Here is a 19324-nt window from a genome sequence, read left to right on the forward strand (position 1 = left end):
CCACTTGAGCATGTCTGCATACAGCACACACACACACACACGTCCCAATGTGCTGTGTATATACCACCTTTTGAAATTGATTTGGAGTGTGTAATTGTTGGCTCTCGGCCTCCCCTAGAGTTATTCGCCATATTGCTGCGTGTGCTGCGGTCGGTCGGTCGGTCGAGCGGTCCCCGCAGACTGAGTGGAATGCATTGAGCCGTCAATATGGCTCTGGACGACGGGAGAATCCATCATGCGGGCGCAGCGGGATACGAAGACACACTTGGTTGGCTTTTCCTATATGGATCAGTGCTCGCTGTCGCCTCCTGTTGCCCCTTTGCTTTCATTAGGCACTCCAGACTCCCATCAGCAAAGTGATTTATGGTCTTTCCTCCTCATTGTACTGGGACTCATTGGCCAACACATTGCCCATATGAAACTGTGGGTACGTGGATCCTAGAGAACAACAGCAGAGTGCTAAACAAAAAAAAAAAATTCAGGTGCCCGATCAAACCCTAACTGAAGATAAAAATCAAAAGAAAGACCTGCACACTGTAAGATGCTCCCATAAACGTTTAAAGATCTTCGTCAGGCAAAATATGGATCCTACCCAGGCTGTAGTTGATTCATAGGGTCTTGTGTTGTGTTGACCATAGCAAGATTGTGTTTCTTTGATTGGCTTCATAAGTAGGTCTGTAAGTCTTTACAGTCTGAATAGGTTGGCTTTCTAACACAATCCATAAAATGCTTCCTTTTGTCTTTTTTTTGAAGGCAGAGCAGCTTAACCTCTGTTACATCACATCACAAATCATTTTGGGTGGATAAAATTAGCTTATTTTTGAAACCCATATCCCACTTGTGGAAATGCCTGCTTTTTGTTTCCTCCTCTGAGGTTTTATCCACAAATTAATTAAAAAGTGGAAGTCTGCTCGTTTTGTATCATGTCACTGAGCCACAGGAAACACATTTGTGTGTGTGTGTGTGTGTGTGTGTGTGTGTGTGTGTGTGTGTGTGTGTGTGTGTGAGTTACTATTTACAAGGCACCATGCCACAGCAGAAGGTCAAGTGGCAGCCACACAACAATGTGGCTAATTTAGCACTTTGGTGGACTCAAACTGCCCGTGTTAGCAGGAGGAAATGGACTTACATTCATGTCAAGTCTGCTCTCTCCTTCCCTCTGCCAGTTTCCTCAACCACCAGGCCCTCTGAAGCAGACAACGGTGAAAAAAAAAAAAAAAAAAAAAAACATGATCTATTTTCCCCAGTTCAAGGACAGTAAGGGGAAAAAAAGTCCTACTACATTCAGTCCGCATTGAAGCTGCCTTGGCCTGGCCATCAGTTACATTGCCTGTCTGCAGCAATGTTTACTTGGTTGAGTGTTATTAAAAGGGCAACTGGTTGTGACTGAAATTCCAATTCCCCGAGTGTCAGGTCCAGGCTATTATCTTCTCCACTAGCTGCATCTCTCCTGGGGCGCTAAGCAAGCAATGAAGCTGAAGGATGAAGTATATTTTCGTAGCAGGAGGAAGGGAAAGGGTGATGTGGACTGGTAGCATCTATTAGCCAGTAAGGCAGGCTGGATTCTTGGTTCCTTACAAATTCCTTCTGGATTCTTCAGTGTTGGGACCAATAACTGTGTATATACAGTCATTGGTTCGGACACATACAGGAAACTATTCAAATGGGGTAAGACAGCATGTTGATTAGCCTAACCGCAAGCATGACATCGCTACAGACTTTACTGGAATCACTGAGACTCCACTGAAATGGGTTGACGCATATTAAAATCACAGATGACTGATGACCCACTCACATAGTATCAGGGACAAGAAACTACACACACACACACACACACACACACACACACACACACACACACCCTTTTCCCACAGTTTGAAATAGCATAATGCACAATTTCTCCAGCAGTGGGGGAAATCCTGCCAAGTTTCCCTTTAACCCTTAGAACCCGATTGACGCAAAGTGCGTCAAAAAACACACCCTTTCTTCTCTGTTACATTTCTCCGGAACTGTTCATCGCGAGATGAAACCTTTATTGCATGACAGCGCAGAAGTGGGGCTTTCCAAAGAGACTACACACTTTTCTGTACGATCAAGTATGAAAATTAAAAAATATAATTTCAAATTGTATCATATTTACAGTCTATACTTCTCTCTTCACCTGCGCACCCATTACTCTCGTTTGAAATGCTCGCGGACCCGTGATCGGATAGATATGCCACGCAAGAGGAGACTCAGAGCTATCATTTGACACCAAGTACATCCTTCTGGGTTATAAAACAGACGAAGTGACAGCAAAATAATAACTTCATATAGCTGGACTTACCCCACGTTTTTGTCTGTTCTTGTGGCAAAGCATGTTTATAATCCAACGCTATCGTGCGTTTCTCTATGGCAAAGCATGTTCATAATCCGGTTTTGAGATCCTAGCAAATTCAACAAAGAAACACCTTTTTTGCCTTTACTTTGTTCATGGCAATGCAGTTAAAAGTTGAGAATCATTATGAGTGCATACACGCAGGCTAACACGCAACCTCGGGTCAAGTCAGGTCAGATCAGTTCGTGTCACAGATACTGTATGGAGCGCAGAAAGGTAATTTTTCATCACTAAATAAAAAATGGCATTTATTTCCGTAAATCACACACCACATATTTCTGTAAATTTCTCAGCCCCAGAGTATCCCTCCAACATGGCAATTATATTGCCCGATTCAGGACAGTCTGCCCTACACACACATGAAATGCACGTAGAGCTATGAGCTTGCTGTGGTGAGATACATTTCGAAATATAAGAATTTTTATAATACGCTTTTTATATTTTAATTCTTTAAAAATCTAAATAAAATCAATGCTAATACATGAAATACAGATCTGGATAGCCTAGACTCTGCTGAAAAAAACAATATATAATATGTGTGTGTGGCACTTACAATGACCAGAATAAATCCTTATGAATAAAGGTAGTGAAAATGCTTGAAATTCTGGCTGTTAAACCCTAGCCTGGCTCCACCCTCCTACGTACTTCCGCTCAATTTTCATTTCCCTTCAGTACGTCGCCTGGGATATTTGCGGGTTTTCTCAGGCCAAATTTGACCTGTCCAATCAGAGAACAGAGGGGGTGGCTGAGAACAATGACATTGAGGTCGTGTGGAGAAAGTCTTATCTCCTTTGTGTCATCTGTAATTTTTGTGGAATGTAAAATAGAACCACAAATCAACACTTATTTTATGTCACGAAGCGGTTCCCTTCTGAGCCAGAGGTAGCGTTTCTACCAACTTGGTTTGCTAATTGATGATTATGCCAAAGGGCTGGGAGAGTGCCAGGCCAGTTACACAAAATCAAAAAGGGTAAAGAACACATGTGTTGCAGATGAAACAGATACTGCTTTTATTTGTGTTGGAATGCCGTCATTGCCCTGTCTCACAATGTTGCACAATAAATTCACAATTTATTTGGTAACCTGTGTCATAGAAACACAGAGACAATTTACCCATGAATGACATGCACACACAAGCACAAGCACACATACACACACACGTACACACACACATGTACACACACATGTACACCAGTGGCGGCTGGTGGTTAAAAAAATAACGGAGGAAGGAATGTCTGGGATGAATTGAAGGAATGATTGGCGTTAGTGGCAAATGTGAGGTTGTGATGGTGTTGGTGGCATATGTGAACAATAGAGTATGTAGGCCGCCTACCCAGACACATTTATAGCAGCAGTATGTACTATGTAGCATTTTAACTGGCAATGTTGTGCAATAAATGCTGTTCTGACATTCTCGGGGGTCTGGGGGGGGGGGCACAATGAACTTTGTAATATAATTTAAATATATAAGTCACTTTGGATAATAGTGCTAAATTAATAAATGTAAATGTAAATAAATGTAAATTTAGGTCTGGGAAGTCAATTACGGAAAGTCTGGAGGTTTTGCTCAGTGTAATAGCCTACATTGGCAGAAAAGTCTATAATAATAAAAATAAACACTTGTTTTATAAAACCATGTAACTATTTACCATTAAAAATAGACCTTAAATGTGGTTATTTGTAACATGCAAAGCCAAATCCCTATAATTTAAAGACAGGTTGTAATAGCTAAGTGGGAATTTATGAAAGCATAGGCTACTCGAAAGGCAAATGTTATTGAAGACGTCATTAAAGGAATGCATCATGGTCTGAAACATTCATTAACAATGTTACCATCCAAAGATACATTTAGAACAGTGAAAACAAGAACATAACAACAAAAACCTTATTTAACAATTGTTTAGTTAAGGCATAACTTGGATGATTATAACAACTCATAACTATCCAAAAATGTTTTATCACCAAGTGAACTGTCCACGTATGTGACAGGCCAGCAGTAGGCTATGGCTGATTGTTTTCTGTGCTAACGTTACCAGTTAGCCATGAGTAGCCTATTTGTCTGACTATGTAGCATTCAGTAGCCTACACTAGCCTTACCATCTTGTTTTGGAATATGAATTTTTGGAGCTGGTCTTCCTGCTTTGATAAACATTCATCATACATCAGAGTAGTCGCAGTGTATTTGAATGTATAAAAGATTTGAGATTGTCCTCTGATTCCATTGTACAGTTTATTTCACGAGCAAACAACAAACAAGCTTTCCGTTCAACATAAGATTCGTAGACTGCAGATAACGTTCTTGAACCGTTGCCGCTAAAAACAGCACCCTCTATCGCAATTGAAAATTACTGTACGGAGGAGCTTCCTCCCTTGGCCATTGAAAACGACGTGATTCACGAGCCGCTGGGGTCCGAGGCGTTTATAATGGACTTCAATGAGGGGCTTGAGGAGGAAGCTCCTCCATGCAGTAATTTTCAATAGCGATAGGGGGTGCTGTTGGCATTTTGACCCAGGGGAACGATTTTGTTCATTCAAAGTGTTAAAAATAGTAATATTAACAGTAATTTATCAGATTAGTAATTCACTTTATATATTTTTTATTTTTCTTTGAAATTTTAGGGAGGGTGTTCCTCCCTTTCCTCAATGAAGGAGCCTCCTCTGATGTACACACACACGTACACACACACGTACACACACACTCACACACACACACTCTCCGTAGGTCAGCTCAGGTCAGTGCATTCCATGCTGCTGGGATCAGGACCTTGGCCAGACCCCGCTGCTGTCTGTGGACACGCAGCAGATGATTAGTGCTTGGTCATCACATGGCAACGGGTTCTGCTGAGCAACAGGATGCTCCGTGGAGCCGTGGACAATAGGGGCCCTCCATCCCATAGTACTCTACACAGACAGCCCCGAGAAGTGAAGCGGAGGGAAAACAGGAAATGGGAAATGGGGGCAGGTGGCCCAAGAACTGCCTCATGAGAAATGTTTTGAGCTTGCACTCTCCTCATGAACATCTCCTGATGGGCCTCTAGACTACATCCAGAGGGATTTAGGGTCAGGAACTTTCACTGTACGCTGCATGTTGTAGGAAGATGGATTTTTTTTTTTTTAATTGTACAATATTGTTCTCTGTTGAAGTTGTTAAAAGCTTTACTGTTGGTGAGTCATCAGTTGTTGTTATTCTCAGCTTGCTATTTTCAGATTCTCTCTTCAGCCATATCTCGGGGACTGAAACTAAAGATTAATTGGTACCTGGTAGGAAAAGTGCATAAACAGGGTTGCTAGTATGCTTTTTCTTTTCTTTTCTTTTCAGGGTTGCTAGTATCTGTTTTTAAATCTCTTCCTCTCCCACTCACTTTTCTATGTTGCGGCAGATAGGCCCTTTCCCCATCTGTTGGATACAAAGGTTTATCCTGTTTCACCTTCTTCTGCAGCTGGCCCTTTTGTGTGATAAGGCTGTTGTTAATGTGATCCCTGTCAGGGGGTCTATCTGTCTCTCTCTTCCTTCCTTTCTCTCTTGCTTTCTCCCTCCTTCTTTCTCCTCCTCGGTTCTTCCTCCTTCTCTGCCATCTCTCTCTCTCTTTCTCTCTCTTTTTAACTATATCTGTCACACTTACTTTACTACGGCACCCCCGTCTCATCTTACACACACACACACACACTTTCACATGCACGCACACACACACACACACACACACACACACACACACACACACACACACACACACACACACACCTCTCTTCATATCTCTATCATTCAGTGCCCTGCAGTGTCTGAGCATAAACAACAGCATGCTCTGCTTGTTCTTGTCTGAATGGAGCTGAAAGGAGCGCAGCAGGTCCAGAATGACTTTATGCTCTTCAAAACATAACCACATGGCTGAACAGGCTGAACACTCTCAGCCCTAGAGCCTGATTGAGAGAGAGAGGGGGCATAGAGCGAGAGAGGGAGAGATAGAGCGGGTGGAGAGATAGAAAGACAGAGAGAGGAGAGATTGAAGAGGGGAGGTTTGGCCCGTGGAGAATGCAGGTTTTTTTATTATACACTTGGATTTTATTATGGGCTGCTGCTTTGTTCCGTGTAACCTCAGGGCCAGAATGTTTTGATGGTGATCTGGTTGAATAAACTGAGACGGAAACACTGTGTGTGTGCGTGTGTGTGTGCGTGCATGTGTGCACATGTGCGTGCTTTGTGTTGACCTGATAAGCTGAATACAAGAAGAAAAAAGCAGTATGCATCTCAAATCTGAACTTGTAAACTATTAATTGGCCTATATTTTGCAGTCTTAAGGCGAGGATACCACTATTACAAGCATGTCCCCTGCATGTTTGTGGCTCCTATGGATATAAACCAGCCTCCCTTCAGTGTCCCTTGAACAACCTTTTAAGCACACAGCTCTAAGCCATAACAGCTAGAGATAGACAGTCAAATGGACATTATTAGTACAGTAGCTTTTTAAGCATTTTTGCCAAATATATATATTCTAGTTGAAGTCATCTAGTCATTTGGAGAACCGTGAAATGGATAAGGGTTGTTGGTACGGCAGGATGAGATGAGATTAATATCATGGATTTTTTCCTCATAATGTGTGCCACCATTGTGTTGAAAGGCCTCGGGGTTTTATAAGAGTGTGCAGATCGTTTAATGCATGAGGGAGATATCCCGTGTCAGTTTGGTTGAGATCAGTTTTGCTACGCCACATAATCGACTCGGACGTGTCTGGGCGCATTGCCTGTACCCGATCGGAAGAGAAGATGGAGAGAGTTACATTTGTTTGGTAACATCTTCTTGCCTTCAGCAGATATTAGTGCTCTGGATCAGAAGTAGTATTTTTTTTTGCTGGCTGGCTGGCTGGCTCGCCAACAAAAGGAAATGACATTGAACATGTTGTGGCATTCAGGCCCAAATGTCAGGGCCTCTGCAGGGTTCCACTTCTTGCCTCTTTGTTGAAAAAGAAATAAATAAAAAAGCACTTTCCCAAACAACAGATATTGCAGGATGTACTGTATTTGTTAAATGTCTCCAGGAAGACTCCATTCTAAAATCTTGTGCTTCTTTTCTTTGCTTTCAGGGGGTCTGAAGGGGGCGACTATCGTGGATGCCTTGGACACTCTTTACATCATGGAGATGTACGACGAGTTTGAAGCTGCTACTGAGTGGGTGGTGAAAAACCTTGACTTTAATATGGTAAGAACCACTTGTTACTTCTTGGTTGAAGTGTGTGTGTGTGTGTGTGTGTGTGTGTGTGTGTGTGTGTGTGTGTGTGTGTGTGTGTGTGTGTGTGTGTGTGTGTGTGTGCAGTGTTTCCCACAGAATTGGATTCAATTTGTGGCGGTAGCTGACTTGGACAACCGGGGGGGGGGGAACCCTTGCAATTGTAACACAGTTAAAAGGCTGCTGATGTGTGGATGCAATTCATAACGTTTTCTACATAGTTCATCAAAGGTTCGTACTTCTCCTTGGGACAAGCACTTTTGAATTTTGGAAAACATACATTTACATCGGGATTTTGCAAACATACAGTGTCAGAGTCAATAAAATGAGCCCTTCAACGAAATTGACAAGCAGCTGTAAGTAGGCTAAGCATGCTAAATTCGACATCCAAACAGTATTTGAAGTTAGCTTTGAGATACTGCTTGATTGCATAACCTAACTTAGTTTAGTCGCCGCAATGTAGCCTACTATGTTATGATAAGATCTTAGCAGAGTTAACTTCAATGCAGCAGTTTTGAACAAATTTGCGCAGCATGGTCACGATGCTAAGCAGATTTAATAGCAATTTAGCCAGACGTCTTCTATGTAATGCTTCTATGTGGCAACAACAATCCTTCAACAATCGTGAATATTTTGTTAAATGCACATGCAGAGGAGGGGCAGCGGGCTACGAGAGAGAGAGCGGGGCGGGGCAAGGAAAGGCTGCGTGCATAAAAAGTGCAGCTCAATGCAAGGATTTGATCTTATATTTAATTTAAATTAAATTAAACATAGAATATTAATGTGTGGCGGCCGGTTTTGATTTCGTGGTGCTCCGCCACAGATAAGTCAATGTATGGGAAACACTGGTGTGTGTGTGTGTGTGTGTGTGTGTGTGTGTGTGTGTGTGTGTGTGTGTGTGTGTGTGTGTGTGTGTGTGTGTGTGTGTGTGTGTGTGTGTGTGTGTGTGTGTGTGTGTGTGTGTGTGTGTGTGTGTGTGTGTGTGTGTGTGTGTGTGTGTGTGTCCTGTGACTCTCCCTGCCACTGTAAGTTGTATTTAAAGCAGTCCCTCCAGTCTCAGTTGACATCAGTGATTCTAGTCATTTATGTATTTCTTTTTTTTTTTTAGCTTACTTTTCACTTTTGTGTTGTTTGGCTCAACAAAAGGCTTCACTTTAAGTGCCTTGCTCAAATCTCTATTGTGTACTGGAATTAGTGGGAGATGTTTGGAAGTATTTGAATATTACCCAGTCTAATAACATACCAAGCCCTCCAACCCCTGATGGAGGTGGTCTGTGGCCGGCCTGCTACTGAAGTGCAGCTGAGATAGACGACCTGTCCTTCAGCCGGTGGTTGGGAGCACTCAGTGTCCACACTGCAGTTAGTAGGCCTTACCGTCAGGCCTGAGTCATCAGTCTGGGACTGAGTGTTTTTGTGTGTGGGAAATATGTTATTGGAAAAATACAGGATTTAGTCCTGGATCCAGAGCTAGTTGTTCAAACTTTTGCCAGCTTAAACAAAGCTTAACTTGTGTCACGCTGTTCGCCAGCAGCAGCATCTTTGTTTTCAAGTAGCAGGGAATTCACGCCGAATCATCGCAACTCTGCCAACATTATGTTAAGCCCGCCTAGCCGACTCTATACACAATGTGATTGGCCTGGTCGAAGTTTAATTTTTCCAGCTCGCAAGCCAACGGAGAGTTGCTAGACTACCCTGGCAGCAAATTACATTTGCTGCTGCTAGGTTGCGTCTAGATTTTTAGGCTAACTCACGCACATCTAGGCAGATGTATTCTGGCATAGACATGCTTTGCTGTAAACTTAGGCGCAAATGTACAAAATAACTTTTCCTAGCAAGATAGCTGAGAGTAAAAAGGTAAATTACTTTGGTTTGTTTGTAGGGACCCTCTCCACAGTATCACATAAGTGTAATGCTATTTGGAGCCTTGTTAGTGATTGAAAGTAGTGTTCTACTTTGACATAGCCAACCTACCCTCAAAGCTATCGCTATATGCTATTTCGCTATAAATGCATATTCCAGTCTTACTCAGAACTACTCTGATCAATGTTGTTCTGGTCCCCAACAAACGTTTACACTCATTATCATCCAAACATTTTCCTTTCCTTGTTCTTAGACTGGATATGTTCTTTAAAAACGTCGACATTTTTTACCGGCAAACAAACAGACATGCTCTGTTTTCATACATATGCCGCACTATCATTCGTTCTTAGTGCTTCTCCCCTTTCTTTTGGTGTGATACTCCCACTTTTCCCTCAACCTTCCCGCATGTGTAAGAAAAGTGGAGCTTGCCTGACAATTCATCTGTGCCTGGCAAAATGCATACTTTTGTGCGGTCTGTTCATACATTTGATGCCATGTTTTAAGAGGCAAATGAAGTATGAAACAGGCGCTATTCTCTTAGTGCATCAGCTCCTCCTTGTACAAGGATACCCCCATCAGTATACCCTGGTTCAGGTCTCCCATACATGTATTAAACCTAGTCCTAGATCAGCGGTTCCCAAACTTTTTTCCCCGCGTACCACCACTTACTGTACATCCTGACTCTGCTCGCTCGAGAACACATTCTATTGACTCATTCCCGGGATCATTTTTAATTAGCCGCCCTACATGCTAACAAATAATACAATCAAAATGTGCAACTGGTCTGTGAGCACTCACACTACAAAAAACAGTGTGGAGAACAACATTATGAAACACAAAGAACAAAGAGAACATAGGCTTAAGATTAAAAAAAAAAAAAAAAAACATTTTTAACGGCCTTTTCATCTCACGTACCGTACCCCCTAGTGGAAGCTTCCATACCACAGTTTGGGAATCCCTGTCCTAGACTAAAAACTTAAGTTCTCTATTTGTCTAATACTAGCCATGATCCATGTAATTGAACTCTTTATACAGTAATACACATACGGTGTTGTGTAGCTGTTTCACCTGGCCCCAGGGGATGGCTTTTCATTGGGCATAGACCAGACGCGTGTGAGCAGTAGCAACTCCTCTCGGTTCCCCTCTGTGGCCTGTGGGAGGCCGCCTTCATCTCCTGTAATGAGCTTCTCTGCTCCCTGTCCACCCACGTGCTGCAGCCAGACAGCCTGAATTTGTTTGTATGCGTCGACACGCATTTATTTTTCACAGTGCTTTGTGCGGTGGAAACCTCCCACCAAAGGTGTAATCTAGGGTTGTCTTGTTCTCTTCAGACAGTCTCTCACTTCTTGCAGTCCTGTCTTTTCGCCCTCTCATTGACTTTTTCCAGTCTCTCTCTCTCTTTATTTATTTCTCTCTCTCTCCCTTCCCCTCTTCCCCCTTTCCCCATTCTTATTGTTTGTTTCCTTTCCATGCCGTAGGGCTCAGACCCCCCTTTTAAACCAGCTCACGGCCAGCAGTGCAAAATGCAGCGCAAGTAATGTGGAACTCTGGAGCTCTGTCTAGTCTCATTTAGAACTTTGGAGCTCTCTCCAGACTCATTTAAGGGCACTTTCATACCTAATTTGTTCTGAATCTGAATCAATAAGAGTTTTTCTCCATATACCCATATACTGCTTTCACATATACCCAATCGAACTGATCTTTGGGGGAAACACTCCACGTTCTGATTCAAAGAGTCAGGTGTGAAAGCGCTCTCCAGTGTCATTTAGAACTCTGGAGCTCTCTCACTCCAGTCTCATTTAGAACTCTGGAGCTCTCTCACTCCAGTCTCATTTAGAACTCTGGAGCTCTCTCACTCCAGTCTCATTTAGAACTCTGGAGCTCTCACTCCAGTCTCATTTAGAACTCTGGAGCTCTCTCACTCCAGTCTCATTTAGAACTCTGGAGCTCTCTCCAGTCTCATTTAGAACTCTGGAGCTCTCTCTCTCCAGTCTCATTTAGAACTCTGGAGCTCTCTCACTCCAGTCTCATTTAGAACTCTGGAGCTCTCTCCAGTCTCTTTTAGAACTCTGGAGCTCTCACTCCAGTCTCATTTAGAACTCTGGAGCTCTCACTCCAGTCTCATTTAGAACTCTGGAGCTCTCTCACTCCAGTCTCATTTAGAACTCTGGAGCTCTCTCCAGTCTCTTTTAGAACTCTGGAGCTCTCACTCCAGTCTCATTTAGAACTCTGGAGCTCTCTCACTCCAGTCTCATTTAGAACTCTGGAGCTCTCTCCAGTCTCGTTTAGTTCTTCATTTCCTCAGCGAGAGCGGGGAGAAGGTCAGGGGAAGTGAGGCAGAAAGGTGAGTCTGAGGAGAAGCAGCTGCAGAAGAAGAAATTAGCTTGCAGATGAGAGTGGGGGAGAAAAGAAATGAAAGGAAAGGAAAAACAGAAGAGCGCTCTGCCGGATAGTCAATGGAGGACATTTTTCCGCTCGTGAGGGTGCTTAACTTTTTGAATCCACTGGAAAGTGGATTGCCGTGAGGAGCACCCAGCACATTTTGGGGTGTGTGTGTGGGGGGGGAGGGAGGGACATTCACACATCCACCACTTCTCTTCGCTCTCTTCGGTTCTTTGATGCTCCACTTCGTTTTTTCCTCTCCTTCAGACCCCCCCTACTCTTTCCATGTTGCGAAAGCAGCCTCGTTATTCATTCTTCCTCCGTCTTGCCTATGCCTACACTCCGCTAAGAAGCGCAGCACCTTTTTTTCCCTCTCTTGTCCACCCACCATTTTAATGATCAGAACAGAGAACCTCTACCGACAGTATTAACAAACTTTTAATTGAAAGGTTTTTGCCTCGCTGCCCTCCAGCAAATCTAACAATGAAAGCGCCTGCGAGAGCCCCTGTGTATTGGCCATTAATATTCATATTTGTCTCACCGCAACTCGGAGCAATCCCACTTCGCAGACAGCAGGCCCCTCTGAAGTGGTGTCCGTGTAGGACAGGGATTGTGGGTAGGTGTTCTTTTGCATGACCCTCATGGTTGGTGGCAAGTGGGTCTAACCAAGTGGGTATCGGGTCCTGACAACGGGGGATGGCAGGCACTCAGGATGATAACCTGGCACCCCGCTAGGCCAGCGGAGAGAAGGCAGACCAGCGCTCTGTAATCAGTGATTCTATCTCGGCCCCTGCCTGTCTGGAATCATAATCAGCTTGACTGAATTACCAAACACATTCTGTCGAAGCATAGGCGGAATAATAGCTTTTAGTGCGGGACCTTTTTGATAAAAATAAGCCGTGATGGTCTTATTTTTTTACCACAGTACTTGTATCTAGTGTACAGTATGCATAGAAATGTCCAAGGTTTAATTTGTTTATTTGATGATGTAAAACTCACAACATGTCTCCTAGAATAAGTCCCTCTCTCACTGGCTCATGAACCACCTATGTGTCAGGGTTCTAGAACATTCTGACACAATTCTGGGTTCTGTCACATGGGCTCCATCAATTGGCCGAGAGGAGCTTTTTCACTCCTCAGGCTCTTGTTTTCACAGCAGACGAGATGGATGAGTGCGCAACGAGGCAAAACAAGAGCGGAATTCTTTATTTATGTTGGCCTGCCATATCGGCGTAATATGCTGCCTCTGTTGCTTGGGGACTGTGTGTGTGTGTGTGTGTGTGTGTGTGTGTGTGTGTGTGTGTGTGTGTGTGTGTGTGTGTGTGTGTGTGTGTGTGTGTGTGTGTGTGTGTGTGTGTGTGTGTGTGTGTGTGTGTGTGTGTGTGTGTGTGTGTGTGTGTGTGTGTGTGTGTGTGTGTGTGTGTGTGTGTGTGTGTGTGTGTGTGTGTGTGTGTGTGTGTGTGTGTGTGTGTGTGTGTGCTTAGAGGGGGAAAGGTGATGGCTAAGGCCCCCTGCTGCTGGAACAAAAGCAGCAGTGGTGTGTATTATTGTGTGTATTAAGCTGGGCGTAATGCCAGCCTCGAGGCAATAATGGGCTGCAGACGGAGAAGGAAACAGAGAGCAGGCGGGTAAAAGACAGAGAGAGAGAGAGGAGGAGTGAGGGAGAGATGGTGCCTTTCCCACCTTTACAGATATTTTCCAGCCTATGCAAGCAACCGAAAGAGACCGCCACGTTGTTCTTACAATAGTGTGTCACTCTGACATCAAAGAAGGTCTATGTGGCAAAGGGATGTCCTTTTTATTCTACTTTCTTTGTCGTGCTCTGTCGCTCTCCGTCACAGACACACACTGACACATACAGACACACACAGTGATGCAGTAGTTAGTTTTTTAAATTCCATGAAACAGACTAGGGATGTCCCGATACCATTTTTTTCAAACCGAGTACGAGTATTTACATTTGTCTACTTGCTGAAACCGAGTACCGTTTCCAATATTTTTACCACAAAATTACAATGAATTTTCTTCTTTGCTCTGGTTGTCACAATAAGCCTAAAATACATATCAATAGTAATGAGTATCAAATAAAATATATAATAGCAGGCTATTTCAAACCAAAAATAAATAAACAATTATGTCTAAAATGAGGCTCCACACTGGCACTGTCTCCATATCTTAATTAAACAAACTATTATCAAGACTTGCACTGTCTCTCTCACTAAAATCTATCTGTTAGGGCAACAAAACATGATCCCATGTGACCCTACTGTAGAGACCTTTGTCAAAGTGGTATGGCTCCTTTAAATGTATATAGACCCTTTCAAGAGAGTTCCATTATCAGCATCATAGTTGGCCCCACAAGACTTCCTTTTTAACATTCCATTATGTTATCTTAATGCAGAGGAAGTAGATTGGGGCCCAAATAGAACGTTCAAGCATTGTTTTTGTTTTTATTGTTGAAAGGGTCTATAGCGAGCGATAGCAAGTGTGTGCTTCTCAGCGAGGGAGGAAAAGTAAGAAGGTGCTCCTACTGCTGCTGCAGAGCCTGTCTACTAATTGCTGCCAAAGCAGAGTAAATGAAGGAGACTTAAGCATTGTTTAAACTATTGGCCATTGATAAAAGCAGTGATTTCTCCCACAATATGTCTTGTATCTGCCTGTTGCTCATGACCTACTATTGAAGTGAATTGGGCGCTGACTTCGGTCTTGGAGCATAATGATCCGACTAACGTTACGATCTGGAGCAGGCAGGATAGGGTAATATTTCTCAGTAAAAATTACAAAATGTGAGCTAACAGGACAATATTCAAATTAGTTTTATCTACTGAAATGAAAACTTTTGTTTGTTTTGTACTACATATCCCCAACTAGCACAAAGTGCAGAGCTACAACAACACAACAGCCACACACATCAACAACTACAGTACACACAACTAACTGTATGCCACATGCATAGTTTAGGTGAGTTATAGTTTAAAAGTTTTTGTGTGAGGGTATTAGCTGCGTAGATTCAATGCAGATGCATGAATCTAGCTAGTTGTATGTATCGGGGCATCCCTAAAACAGACCAACATCTGCAGAGTGTGAGTGGGTGTGTGTGTGCTGATGATGGGGTGGGTTATGGTTGGTGATTCTGGGCCTCTCCAGGTCCTCATGTCTGCACACGCTGAGCACTGATTAGCTCGCCATCGCGCCGCTCGCTCCAGCTGTGAGCCTCTTAAATCACCACCAGCCTGGACAGCTCACAAGCACTGGAGCACTGGCCATCTCACCAGCCAGGACAGCTCACAAGCACTGGAGCACCAGCCATCTCATCAGGCTGCTCTCAGCCTCCTCTGCAGCTCCTCTCTTCTCCTCTCCTCTCTTCTCTTCTCTTCTCCTCTCCTCTTCCTCGGGTTCTTCTGTTCTCCTTTCTGTCTTTTCTTCTCATTCCCTATCTCTGTCCTCTTTCTTTTTCTCTCTCTCTCTCTCTCTCTCTCTCTCTCTCTCTCTCTCTTCTCTGTCCTCTTCTCACTTCTCCTTTCTTAGTTTCTCTCTAACTTTATTCATTTATTTCTCATACTACCTCTCTCTCTACCTCTCTCTCTATCTCTCTCTCTCTCTCTCTCTCTCTCTCTCTCTCTGTCTCTCTCTCTCTCTGGAGCATATCCATTCAGTCTCAGCAACAGATGTGGTGGTTGACTGTGTGCTGCCACAGCTGGGTGGAGAGCTGCTGTGTCAGTGGCTGGGAAAGCTGAGTAATGCACGGCACTGGGTAACCTGCAACAGCCAAGTGGAGCTTTTTTCTTGAATGTACGTGGGTGGATGGCTAGGAAGAATGTGTGTGTGTGTGTGTGTGTCTGTGTGTGTCTGTGTGTGTGTGAGATGGCTTAGTTACCCAGTTTAAATAATGATGTAAGTAACACCAAGCCTGACTGCTATTCTTGTCTCGAGTTACCGGGCAAGCTGTGTGCGTTCTAGATAACGTAGTCCACTAACATTACTTTTTATTAAATAAATGCAGCTAAATATAACAATTACAACATCTAGCTGTTAGTATAGGGCTCACATCATGCAGTGTTGGAATTTTCCACTTTTCCAAGCTCTAAATGAAAAGCCCTTGATGGATCACTACATTTACAGCTTGTGTTTGCACTGAAATACAGATGCACGGAAATGAGTATATTTTGCATTATTACATTATTTACACTAGCCATTCTATTGCTACCATTGATCACCACAAGGCAGCTGAAGAGCTTCCCCTCCAGCCTTGAGCTGCACTATACAAACCCTGGACTGACTAAGTACTAGCAACTCTGTGAGTTAGATTCTAGGTGATCTTGTATCCCTAGATGACCGCTTACTCACCTTTGGCTTTGCCATTAAAAAAAATCCACCTTAGCCACAAGGCGAACAGGTTTTTAAAATGCAATGGCCATTACAAGACATGTACAGTAATTGTAAAAATGGCCTTTCCTTGGGGAAGAAGGAAAACAGCAAGAACATAAGTAATTAGCCAAACTCAGATGGTCAGGTAATTAGAATGGTTTTATTTGTTTTTAACTTAGCTTAATGAAGCCACAAAAGTCGTTGGCTGCCTTGGTTAATTGCTGTTCTGCAGTTACAAGCAGGAACACGTCAGTAATTACAATCACTGAAGCAGCAGTTTGCCTTCTTATCTTGCTCATCACACCTGCCGAGGATACAAAACATTGAGAGCAAAATAAAAACCAAATTCCCCACAGACCAGACTGTGTTTTTATTGAGTTTTCTCTTACTAGCAGAAGAGAGAAAGTAGGAGAGAAAAGTGAGAGAAAGTGTGGAAAAGTGTCAGAACCATTAACAGAAGTTGCTGATGAATTCGAGAAGTCGAGTTTCCAACCCCCAAAGAAGTGTGTTCTCCCATTTTCCTTTTGGACCACATATTTTATTTTGAGGCAAAGTAATGCCTTCTATATTATGGATAATTGCGATATAAATGGTTCCAGACTAGATGTCTCCATCCAGTATCAGGAAGGATCTTAATAATTAAGCACTTTTGGGATGATATGTAATAATTCACAAGTTTAGCTTGGAGAAAGGAAGACTTCTCTCAGGGCTTCCTTTGGGATCTGCCCCAGGACTAGAGGTTACACACACACACACACACACACACACACACACACACACACACACACACACACACACACACACACAGGGATCTGCCCCAGGACTAGGAGGCAGAGGCTCCACACACACACACACACAGGTATCTGCCCCAGGACTATGAGACAGAGGCTCCAAACTCGCCCTGATAGTTTTTGTTGTCGTCTCTCCATCTCGAGAAGGCCATGCAAATGAAATCTCTTTACGCGGAATCTCTTCTCTTTGTTCCTTTTCGCCATTTGGTGCTGTTCGAAATCACGGATGAAAATGAGAAGGAAATGGGATGTACTTTTCAGGCTGCACTCAAGTTTTGCCTCAATGCTACTTTTAATGGCCAACATTAAACCATCCACTTCCCTTTCCATAAAGGTTTTATGAGGTGGTGCGGGAAAAAAGAGAGAGGGGGGTGGTGGGGTTAGGATGAGAGGACCTGGCATCTTGAATGACTCATGGCGAATAGAATCAGCTTTAAAATGACTCCTCAGCACTCCCATCAGGAGGTGGGTGCATGCGAACATCTTTCTGGAGAAATCCCCACACAAAGAATTTAGAGAGAGGAGAAGAGAGAGAGCGTGAAGGGGGGAATGAGAGTGAGCGAGAGAGAGAGAGAGAGAGAGAGAGAGAGAGAGATAAAAGCAAAAAGAAACAGATAGATGTGGAGGTAATCTCTAATGAGAAAGAGAGAAAGAGAGAGAAAGAGAGTGAATGAGAGAGAGAGAGAAAGAGAGTGAAAGAGAGAGAGAGATAGAGAAAAGCAAAAACAAACATAGATGTGGATGTAATCTCTAATGAGAGAGAAAGAGAGAGAAAGAGAGAGAAAGAGGGAGAGAGAGAGAGAGAGAGAGAAAGAGGGAGAAGAGAGTGGGAGTCTGATGGCGAAGGAGGAAGGGAGAGAGGGGTGGAGGTAGTCTGTAATGAAATAACGGGAGTTGAGTATTGCATGTGGAGCTGGACGACTTTGCATGCCAATAAAGGGATCTCTGCCTCAGTGCACTCCAAGAAGACGTGCTTCTCCAAAGCACTCACTGCTCAATTATGGACTTCTCTCCGACACTTCAGAGATGCAATATTTGTGGGTCTTTGATGTTAGAACACTATTTAGATCTCATGGGGATGTTCTTCAAGAGAGAAACCATCTTTTTCCAATTTGTGTTGGATACTGGTTAGAGTAAAACATATTATACAGTGTAGTAGGTAATATGATTTTATTTTTATTTTTGATAACATTATCAAAATAAATCTACGGGGCCAAGATTAGAGACTACTAGTATATGAAACGTTTGCGAGAAATACTAGTATATGAAACGTTATATAACAGGAATAAATTGCACTTTGTCTCCTAATGGAATCCCAGTACATGCGGTAAAATGTAATTAATTACAATAATTTATTGTATCGTGGACCAAATATTGTGATGTGTACCATATTGTTGCCTGTATGACCATTACAACTAGAGATGCACCGATATGGAATTTTAGGGCCGATAACGATAACCGATATTTATTGGTTTGTTGTGGCCGATACCGATACGATAACCGATAATATTACTCTTGAAAAAAAATTGTGAAAAGTGATTTGGGGAAAGCATTTAATAAGCATAATTTTATTGCAGTAATTTTACCTACCACCAAATGATGGACAGAACTCATAATAGTCCTCAATAGTACGGCAGTCAACAACATAACAGTAGCCTAGCCCTACAGTATGTGTGGCTCCTTTAAGTGAACCTGACGTCAGTGAATTGCGAGTGAGGGGCTAGAGAGTTTGAATCGTTTTCATTTAGGACTAAACGCTCATAAACGGCTCAGCTTGGAATAAGCTATAGCGACCAAATCAGAGTTTGTGAGGGAAACTTAGGTTTAGTTTCAACTGCGGGTAACTGAATAAAGCTGCAACTCCTCAGACTGTATCTTATGTCCGTCTACTCTGTTGCGCACAACCTGCTGCAGCAGAAATGAAAGGGGTTAGCCCCGAAGGTTTTAATAACTTATTATGATGACCTGTCTGGAACTGAAGCAGGAATGGTTAGCATATTTCTAGGTAATAATACAAAACCCAAGCTAAAGTAATGCAAATATAATACTAAAACACAACTTAGAACTAGGCCTACTTATGTACTCGTCCCACTAACGAGTTTGTTTATTTGTTTCCCGGACCAGCGCGGTAAAGTGCAAACACATCAGCACATGACGACTCTAGATAGGCTCCGCTCTGGTAAGGTTAAATGGCGGATCATTCACGAGAGGATTTTGAGATGCACAGATTCCCAAATGAACGCATATCCACAGATTTTGTTAGAGTGGTGAAATACATTCAAACCGTTGACATTATATTGAGGAAAAAGTATAGCCAACCAAGCT

The 19324-nt window shown here is 43.0% G+C and overlaps 1 protein-coding gene across 1 annotated transcript in view; it reads left to right on the forward strand.

Annotated features, from left to right (window-relative positions):
• Positions 1-19324, forward strand: part of LOC143110454 (mannosyl-oligosaccharide 1,2-alpha-mannosidase IA-like) — a 122532-nt gene that overhangs the window by 38445 nt on the left and 64763 nt on the right. The window contains exon 3 of the mRNA XM_076273350.1: positions 7456-7571. Coding sequence (XP_076129465.1) covers positions 7456-7571 — 116 coding nt within the window. The remainder of the gene's footprint in view (positions 1-7455; positions 7572-19324) is intronic.

The sequence above is a fragment of the Alosa pseudoharengus genome, unplaced genomic scaffold (genome assembly GCF_046254945.1).
Source record: "Alosa pseudoharengus isolate Yale_2024_CS ecotype anadromous, Long Island Sound unplaced genomic scaffold, YU_APseudo_1.1 YU_APseudo_1.1_scf_7, whole genome shotgun sequence".
Lineage (NCBI taxonomy): Eukaryota > Metazoa > Chordata > Actinopteri > Clupeiformes > Clupeidae > Alosa > Alosa pseudoharengus.